The 10,611-nt window shown below is 42.2% G+C and overlaps 1 protein-coding gene across 1 annotated transcript in view; it reads left to right on the top strand.

Annotated features, from left to right (window-relative positions):
• Positions 1–1,194: 1,194 nt before the first annotated feature.
• Positions 1,195–10,611, top strand: part of kcnt2b (potassium sodium-activated channel subfamily T member 2b) — a gene marked incomplete at both ends in the record, with an annotated part of 47,458 nt that continues 38,041 nt past the window's right edge. Inside the window, one exon of the mRNA XM_080511953.1 lies at positions 1,195–1,283. Within this exon, the coding sequence (XP_080368079.1) occupies positions 1,195–1,283 (89 nt within the window). The remainder of the gene's footprint in view (positions 1,284–10,611) is intronic.

Below are 10,611 nucleotides of genomic sequence, written 5' to 3'. Positions count from 1 at the left end.
TGGGGTTTTGATGCATATTGACGAGCGTCTCCGAGTGTTTATTCCCTTAGTTACAAGAGCTTATTGAATAATTACAGTAAGAGCTATATGTGAAATATGCACGCAAAGCTGCACACATAATGCAGCCTGTGTAATTTTACAATGTGTCACATGACATCATTGTAGCACAAGTGTATAACTGTGAGGTTTTGTTTTAGTTTTTTTTGATAGGACTGCCTTTTTCTGTTTTCTGCTCTAATGGTTATTTTTGATTACATTGTGGGCGCCCAGTGACAGCAAGTGCAACCAGAGCTCAGTTGGCAGGCCGTGCAGAATCGTGTTAAGTGTCTGAAAATGAATATGCACGATCAAAGACTTGCGCTAAATGAAGTCAGCGCGTTCTCTTGTTCCTTCCGGTGACAAATAATGCGTTTCACTTAAAATGAAATAACACACAATTAAGGAAAACGCTGTGACACAGGAAAATAATCATATGGTAATAATACGCACACGCAAGCGTCATTTAAACCTCAATAGCTGAGAGTTACGCAGGTCTTCACAGGATCATGTTTATGTGTGACAGTTTTATTATTTTCCAGGGTGGAGAAGGACGCGACGTAGCAGTTAATTTGTGGATATTGGTTTAGTTTTTTTCTGGTTTGTTTTGGGGTTTGTTTGGGGTTTTTTTCTATTTCTTGAATGAAAAGTGGTCTCTCGCTCTCACTGTTCCTCCACGGTTCATTACACATGTGCAGTCAGTGTGTCCAAGAGGCGCTCAGACAGGGAGGATGCTGCTGGAAACAGAAGCAACCAGTTGCTCCCCGGCTGCCTCCTTCCTCTGGACGCACCGACGGATGAACATCGTCAACCTGTTGCCTCGCTGTGAGGAAAAGTAGAGCTCCACGGTGACTACAGTGCCAACAGAAGTTGTTGTTTTTTTCTCTTCTTCTTCTCTCTCTCTCTTTCTTGCTTTTTTCCCTAATAATTGGACGGATATGGAAGAGGCTGCCATGGGGTGTATCAAAGTATTCACTGTTAATTTACGTTTTGAATAGCAGGAGGAAGAAGGAACGGAGTTGGATTTGGAGGTAACTGCCTCCCCGGCGCAGAGGTGCGGCTTGCATTGGTTTTTCCACTCTGGGTTTTTGGGGTTTTTTGGGGGGATTTATTTGTATAATTTTTTTTTTTTTTTTTTTTTTTTTAAAGAGGAGGACCATGGTTGAGATGGAAAAGGAGGTGCTCCCTCTGCCCCCTCGGTACCGGTTCCGAGACCTGTTGCTCGGGGACTGGCAGACCGATGACAGGTGAGCTTGTTGCAGCTGCTTGCAGGGTTTACGCACGGCGCACTCGATCCGGAGCGCGCCAGTGCGCCATGAGAGCATCGTTTCACCTTTGTCAAAAAAAAAGAAAGTGTTCTTTCGTTCTGTATTTACGTTTTCGGTTTTTATTCTGAATGATTCGGGAGCACGTACGCGCGTCGAAGTAATTTACGGTCAGCTGATCAGCTGCCCTGTTTTCTTAATGGATGCTGCAACAGGTTTGCTCCTTTCCGTGTGTGCACTGAGGCTGCAAGCACATTACGGTCCCAGGCAATTTTAATTGAGCGGAAAGCGAACATTTCATGAGAAATATGAAGAAAGAGAAACATTGTTCAAAGAATGTTTCTTAAGTTATAGTTTTCCTGGCGTGCAAAATTTACATTTGTGCAATTTGAGACATCGAATTCCTCTGGTGAGATCCGCCAGGGAGGAAATGAAGGCTAATTAATGTATACCTATAAAAGACTATCAACCTCTTGTACTCTTGATGCCATTGTTCATGACATGTAGTGAAACAGCTGCCACCTGGACCAATGTGCTCTCTGTATAGCTGGCAATTAACCTTTGCTTATATTCCATTTGCAGGGTACTATATTTGTCTTGCTCAGGCATCACCGTTGCTTAATTTGGCTATTTCATCACACTGTCTGGTGGGAAGCTCTTAACCTCCATTTCATGCCTGGTGTCTCTTGTTGCTCGGTGGAAATAATCCCGAAAACACTTAGTTGTGGACTTTAGTGGGTGTTTCAAATCAGATTATTGGGGGAACCTGTTATTGGCCTCAAGGAAGAGAAGGCCAACTCAAGTATAATGATTGCTGGCAATTATACATGGCTATTGTCTTGGTCAAGACCCATAGGTCTTATTAATTGTCCCTACATGTCAATGCATATTCTGATTCATCCAGGTTGAGGCATCTCAAAGAAAATTGAATCCGGTCAACTGGACCATCTTCTTATGATTTAAATAGTTTATTTTAGAAAACACAGCATTGCCCCTATATTTATAAATGCCACCATGACAGTCAACTTGGATCCATATCCAAGGAAAATGGCTTTTTTTCTTCAAAGGTAAGCCTAAATGGGTCTTTCTCTTCTGGTTGTGATCTCCTGACCTTCTGTAATCTGTCAGCTATTGCCTGGGGACTAATGTTTAAGCGCAGTGTGACCTCAGTCACTTGATTACAGGGGTTTTGCTGTTCATTTCTAGGAAGTCCATGAGACAGGAAAGACCTTTTATAGTCCATGTTTCTCAGCCTCTATATAATGTACATTTAAGAAAACAAAACAGCTGCACAATGGGGGGGGGGGGGGGGGGGTTATTCCGTGAAGAATATGGGAAAAACAATGGCCTTGTGCCTGCGATTACCTTGCTTGGTTTGGAGGCTGCTGAGTCAGTTGGTGAAGAGTGCGCACGTGTTGATGCAACAGCTGTGCTCCAACACTGAGCACAAAATGCGCATAGCTATTTTTGGAATATTGTGATATTCTTTGAACGGCTCTGAAAAGAGAGCCTCGTTAACATCGTGTTAATGTATATGTTACAGTTTCGTCATATGCCAAAGCAATAAAGTCCAGCACACACACACACACACACACACACACACACACACACACACACACACACACACACATGATTCTCTAAAAATATTCATAACTGGTGGTTGGCACAGGTGAACAGAGGGGCTCCACTCGGTATCCCCACCTCTGCATTCATGCCTATTTCCATACATCGGAATGTCAACATGTGTAAGTCGAAGTTATCTCTTTGACACATATGGTTGAATTCTGCTCGAGAAAAACACATTGCTGAGCCCTATAATCCCTCTTCTGTCGCTCCCCCCATGGGCCTCCATTGCTCCTTCCCCTCTGCTCTGCTCGCAATCCCTCTGGCTATGTGTGTGTGTGTTTGCGTGCGCCCATACATCGTACCCATTTAAAATTCACCCTCCACTCTCATCTCCACAGCTTATTTCTGATTGAAGTGTCCGCTATACCCACCGCTGCCCCCCACCCCCCCTTCTTCCTTTCAAGACCTCTCTGTCACTCAATAGAATTCATTTCACTGTCGCTGCTGCTGAAAGACCCTTAAGTGAAGAAATATTCAACACAGTCTTAACAGCTGGAATCTTCTCTCCCCCTGATTGTACAGTCCTGGTAGCCACAGTGCAATGCCTAATTATCTTCCCTTTTCAATTTATGTGTTGGATAAAATAGAACAAATACATCAGATTGTGTCTTTGACTGTAAACCATTGGTTGGAGATAGCTGTACGCCAAATTGGAAAAAAGTAGGCATTTACTTGAGTTAGTTTTATTCCAAAGAATCCATGGATGGATAAATGTTCTAAATATTTGATTATTATTATTATCACAAGGGAAGTTGTTATGTTCCAAACTTGATTGTAATTGTTGATTATAAATATGTATGAGATTGTCCTATGATTGGAGTCTTGGTTTGAGAGCCTTTTTGTGTGGGGTTTGCATGTTCTCACGGTGTTCATGGTTATTCTCTGGGTATTTTGGTCGAAAGACACGTGCATTAAGTGAAGGGGTGGCTCTAAGGAGTCGTACTGTGGTGTTGCAGGTTGAGCTATTCCTGGTTTGGGGCTTTCGTCTTCTCTGTATAGACTTTGCATGTTCTCCCTGTGCGTAGCTGGCCTCGTCTGCTCAACCTTCGTTTGAGAAAGTGGTAGAGATAATAAATGGATGCAAGTTTTTCTTCTCTTCAGAAACGTATTAGCCACAGCGAGGAACATTGTAATGCGTCCATTCTGTTTACATTAACACCATTTGTGTTTTCTGGAAGAGCACAACGCTTCTGTTTTGAAGAAAAGCCAAATGACTAAACAATAAAAAAATTAAGCTCTTTTGCTGCCTGTTAACAACTTTGCCAGTCAAAATAGCTCAGTGATCATAAACGAAAAACAAATCTGATATTTTTGCAACATTCTAATTTACAGTAAGCCCCGAAAGATTAATATTTACATTTTGACAGTTCAAAGTTGACATTTTCAAACACAGTGTGCCTTTTACTATGTTCCCCCTTTGCAGAGCAAAATGCAATTTTCCTTGGACTTGGTAGTGTGGTCATAACCACCGATAACACACGCACACACACACACACACACACACACACACACACACACACACACACACACACACACACACACACACACACACACACACACACACACACGATTTCCCTTGCAGCCCCACTTATGTGACTAATTTGTTAAAAGGGAAACCCAAACACAAGAGCATCTCCAATGATCCACAATAGACTGGTTCAGGGGGAGCTTTTAGTCCAGCATTGCCATACAGATAACAACCCTTTGTCCTTAAAACAATCTCTTATTGGCTGTCGCCTCTACGTCTTCTCTCGCTCAACCTCCGTCTCAGGCTCCTCTCTCTCTTCGTCTCTCCTGTTCCCCTTCCCTCTCTCTTAATTCTTCCTGTCATGTCTTAATCTAGTGAGGCCAGTGTAGAGCATGATCCATCAATATTGCCAATATTCAAGCCAGTTCGCTTTACTATGCAGTGACTTGGCAGAGAGGTGGATGCCACAGTCCTTTATTGAAGCTCCTGGAGCTCATCTGAGTTTCTTCATTTGACAGTCTAGAAAGCTTTTCATTGTCCAGAAATAGGATTATCCTTTAATAGTCTCACAGACGGAGAAATTTACAATGTGTTTTCCATGTAGAAGACAGAAGAAATGCGGTTACCAGCAACACAAGGTCTGAGGAAAAGTTGTGTTTGTCAGAACGCAACAAAGGCAGAGCTGGCGCGTCGCTCGTGTGTCTCTTACAGACTACTTTCAGTAAACAGCTTGAGGAAAGTCAACTTAAAACTAAGCAGTTGGAAAATTAATTGGAGGGGTTCTGCATAACGGAAAGCTTGGGGTTCGAGTTGTGGTGGCCTGACAAAACCAAAGCATCAACATCTAATAAATGTCTCTCCCTATTAATTAAAAAGAAAAATCTCCCAAAAAGGACACCCTAATTAAAACTAGCAAAAGATGCAAGGGTGCTAGTAGGGCTTAACATTAAAGAAAGGTCTTTTTTTATTTTTTTTTTCAGAACAAATGAGAGGCCATGGAGGCAGATTGGAAGACGAATCTTTGCCGCTTGCTCACTTTGTGTTAACACTGCGTGGAGTACAGAGAACACACAGCAGAAAATCTGAATGAGCGATATTGGTGCGGAATCACAATTATACCTCATGTAAGGTCGTGTGTTCATGAATATTATGCAAGCTTCCCGTGCAAATTTGGGTTAAAGATGACCTATGGTTTATGTTTATTAGTTTAGGATTTTTGTACGGCTACTTAGAAAGAAGAAGGTCAGTGAAAGGTTTACTTCTGATAGTCATCATCTTTTTTTTTTTTTTTTCTGCCATGGGGCATTAACAAGCTGGACATTGAATTCCACAGCCGGCCTTTCAGTTTGAGATGAGCACTGTCAACACTTAAGAGCCCCCCCCGCTGTGCATACTAACACAGCCGTGAGGCTGACTGGCATGTGTCTCACCACTTTTGGGCTCTTATTGGGTTCGATGTGGCTGAAAGGCCCAGATGCACCATAGTGGGGGCAATGTGCTGCTGTGCTGCTGCTGTTTTAGGGGATCACAAACACAGTTGTTTGCTGATTGCGGCTCCCTTATTCCCAAACTGTGTTAGCCTAATACGCCACAGGAGTTGCCTTTCAAATCCATAAAACCCCAGAGACCCCAAGGACAGGCAATATAGTTGATTCCTCTCTTGTGTTTCACCACACATGAGCCTCAGACGAGGTATTTGAAGATCACCGTGAGGCAGATTTGCATCTCACGATGATTTAATCAGATGCTAAATGTCTCTGCATGTCTGGGGCTCATCTAATCTTAAGGGACGGTAAGATAAGATGTCATCACATGACTTTTAATACGGTCGTGTATTATATCGAGCCATATTTTGTTTCACTCACGGGGGGGGGGGGGGGGGGGGGGTTGAATTCTCTGCTTTTCTGGAGAACACAAGTAAGTGATAATCTCATGTGGGACTTTTGTTGAATTCAATATTTGAAGACGCTGTAACTGAGTGCGAGAAATGTGCATTTTCCAACTTCAGTTACATAGAGAGTACGACTCTCATGTCTCGTCTCGGGAAAGGGTGAGGCAAAGTGGGTGACATCAGACAGCTGTGGTAGAGCACTTCCACTGACGATGCATGGAAAGTTTTAATCCATGGGAACCCAGGGCTTGTTTAGAAGATGGTTCAGTGAGAAGGCGACATTGCAGTCCTTCATATGGTCAATATACTGCGGAATAAATGACGTATTTCTTGGAACGGAAGCTGCTTCTTTCCTGCTGCGTCTCATGCAGGTCAGAGAGAAGGAGAGTTATCATTAGACTCTGAGGAAAAAAGGCATATATGAATGATAATAGGTCATAGAATAGACTGAATCTTTTCCCCTTCATTAAACACAGATAGAGAAGCAAGAAGAAGAATAGACTTCTTCGAGACCCCAGATATAATAGGAGTATTATGAAATCACTGGCTTGTTTCTTCTAAGTGTTAAAATGGTTTTCAGAAACAGTATCAAAAGAATATAACATTTTGTCACACTGATTTGTCAGCATGAACTCTTGTATTGTAAGTTTTAAGAGGAGAGTGCTGTGCTTTTATCACTAGAAATTTATTTCTCTTTTGCTGGGATATGTACACACAATCTCATTTCTTCTTCTCCTTTATCCTTTTCCACCTGCCATCAACACTGTCTAATGGTTGTGTATCTGGGTCAGGGACAAGCTGTCCTGTCGGCCATTGGTTGAATGAAGCAGAGTACACCTTGCCTCTCTTAAGTTATTACAAGAGCCCCAGGGTGACGGGCAATTTACTTACCTCTTGTCATCCTGCTGGATTTCCTCCATTCTTCATTATACTCTGTGCATATTGTTTCGGTACATCCTTGTCTTTTTACGTTTTGTCGTGAGGAATCTCACATTCATCCATTCATCCAAAGCCAGGGAATTGAGGAGGTTTTCATTGTTTCTCTATCATTGTATAAAATCACTTTATTGAAATTCAACAACTGTAAATCAGATTAATACATAAATCCTTCCAATCACGTTTAAGATCGAACAAGCTATTACATTGAATAGCTCAGTTATGATATGTTTACATTTATTCCATTCATTCCTTTTGTTGCTTGAAAGGATATAAATCTCTATTATAGGTTGTGTTTGATAGGTCAACAGATATGACCCGATCTCCTTAATGCCAAACCTCCTTCGACTGCGTTCAGTATTCATAATTTCCTCCATATGTCCACTATACCTGCTTCATCAAGCACTGGGCTGCAGAGGCTCGAGCCATTGAAAGGGCAGCGTAAATCCATGTCAAGGTTTTACTCATTTCATTGTTTACAGTCGTCATCTCTTTTTGAAATGGATGTAACACCTTTATTTGCCTGGCAGACTGAATGAAAAGCCACAGACGATAGAGTGGAGTGCGCCACTCCGCTCCGCACCAATAACAAAGGCTGCAGATTCAGATCCAGGCTACACACAATTAAAATTTTGGTCTGATCAAAGAAGTCCGCCAGATGTTATGATGGCCAAATTGAATTCAATAACTGCCTCATTAAAAGCAGCCTGATAAAGTGGCGAACGATTGGTCCTCTTTGCATGTAGGCTATTGGTACGCTGCTGTCTCACACAGCGAAACGGGTGTAAAGATGAGCAAACCTGTTTTTCACTATCATTATTTATGCGGAAATGGTCGCTGATGGTGAGGCTGACTGCTGATTCGGACAGGCTGCTGCAATAATAAGTTCACTGCAATGGACGGTCGTTTTGTGAAGAGGGAGATGAGCTGTAAGGCGAACCTCTGTGTTTGCCGATCAGTCTGTATACATCCCCACTGTCACCTATAGCCGTGAACTTTGGGTTATGACCGAAAAGAATTAGAGGGCAGCTACAAGTGGCTGAAATGAGGTTCCTCCGCGGGGTGGCAGACCTCAATCTTTGTGATATGCTCATAAGCTCAACCAGCTGAAAAGGTTACGATAACAGTAACCTCACGACAGCCAGTGTGTTTTGTAACTGTCTTCATTTTCATGTGACAGGTGTCAACAAAGATCTTGTTCCATATTGACAAAACGCACATGTCTTGTAGGGAGCGCCTTCATGATGAATGTGAAGTTGCTTCATTAGACTGGGATTTTGTGACTGGGAGTACTCATCATCATGTTAAAGAAACCTGTCAGCTCAGGCGGTCTCAGCTACTGTTGGCGCAATCTGTTGTTTGTCTACAGTTTCTATTATGCGTGTTATGAGTGGTAGTTTGAGTTACTGGGGCGGCTGTGGCTCAGTAGGGAGAGCGGGCCTCCTTCTAATCCCAAGATCGGAGGGTCAATCCACCTCACCTTGTCCTTCTCAAACTCATCTTGTAACAACCAATAATGTAATACTGTCACTCATACTGAATGTAATAAAGCTGATAAAGTCATAACGTGCCAGTAATGTAATAATGACTATGACAACTATACCTGTTTTTCATCAGCAAAACGTGCAAATTAGTGCCAGGAAATACAGTAATAAAAGTATTATTACATTATTGGTAGCAATTACTGATGATGGATCAAATGTGTTATTTCACTATTGGCAAGTTATTATGTTAGGGGCTGCAATACATTGAAGCAGCCAAATTATTACATTATTGGCCATTATTACATTATTTGTTGTTACACACATTGCTCCTCGTGAACATATTGCAGTGCAGCCGACAACACTGGTGTGTGAGTGAATGGGTGAATGTGAAGGATCATGTAAAGTGTCACCTTGCCACCTGCCTTCACATCCCCTCCATCCGCTGACACCAACAATGGATTTTAGCATTTTTCCAGTGACGGTTGTATGGGAAAAAAAATCGCTGTACTTCCGCAGTTATTTTGCAATTCGCAGGCCTGTCTGGCATTATCCATCCGGTCACTTAAATCACCCGATTCCGCGCTTTTACCTTCAGCAGGTCTCTGCGACCGTGTCTTGTCATCTGTCGTCTAATAAACTGAGTTCACAGTCTTACATTTTGAGTGTTTTAACTTTGATCGATAAGTTCACAATTAACAAAAGAAGTGGCAACGCTCCATCTCGGAGGGTGACGAGAGTCAGGACAGAACAGATGGGGCTCAATGTGTTTGATTGATCTTATATTTATAGCAAAGCAGTTTGAGTTGAACATTTTAAGATCAATGTGAATTTTGGAATACTGGAATGAATTTATGAGGCTTTCCTAAAAGGAGGTAAGGGAATGTTTTCTTTAAGTCGTTTGTTAGTTATTATTTTTTCTTGTGAATAATGAAATGTGTTTTCTTGCAAATTCTTGTCTCTGTCTTTTTTTAAATATTCATAATTTACTCATATCTATTATTCTTTAATATTCTTATTTTGTGTGACATGGAGCTTCTGCGATGACTGAATTTCCCATAAATTCATCTCATCTCTCATTTCTCATCAGTCTAAAGTTCTTGCAAGGCTCTGATTTGTATTTTGAGTTTGTATCATGCTGCATTTTCAATTTTTCTACACAAAAATTGATTATTCCAGATTTTTATTATCAGTTATTTCGATATGTATAATCAACCAATACTGTGTTTCTATTCTCTTTGGCATTCATCATCCATATCTTTATTTAACACTTCAACACTTAAAATAGATTTCTTTCTCAAGAGGATGCTCCACATTCTGACTTTGCTTTTTATTAGTCAAACGGAATAAAGTTGATGCAACTGATAGAAGTTTCCTCTTTTCCTCTAAATTGCCTCATTTATTTTTGCTTCGCTGGTGTGACTACTATTCTGAGGGTAGAGGTTGTGATGAGCCAGTGTTGTGTTGCTGTGCAGGCTTCGATTCGGGTTACTTTAGTCTCTTCCACTGTGTCATTAGATGGCCAGTGCTGTGTCATTATGGAGCGCAGGCATGGGTGGAAGCAGCAGGAGAACGAGCTTCAGCTCTTAAAGACCCTCCTCCGCATGCCCCCTCCTGTATGTCTGTCCATCTGTCTGTGTGTGTTTATCTACATCTCTCTCTCTCTCTCTCTCTCTCTCTCTCTCTCTCTCTCTCTCTCTCTCTCCTCTCTCTCTCTCTCTCTCTCGCTCTCTCTCCCATCTAGTTGCCTCCCGCCGGCCTTCACGTGCAGCGTGTGGAGGGTGGGGGGGGGGGGGGGGGGGGGGGGGGGCAGAGGTGGGAGTCACATTCACTGTGAGAATGACCAGAAACAGAAAGACAGTCATCCTACCTCTCATCAAGATCTTTGGTTTCCATTTCACCATTTTA

Source organism: Blennius ocellaris, assembly GCF_963422515.1.
Source record: "Blennius ocellaris genome assembly, chromosome: 16".
NCBI classification, from domain to species: domain Eukaryota; kingdom Metazoa; phylum Chordata; class Actinopteri; order Blenniiformes; family Blenniidae; genus Blennius; species Blennius ocellaris.
Note: the sequence above shows the minus strand (reverse complement) of the source record. Positions and strands in the feature narration are given on the sequence as shown.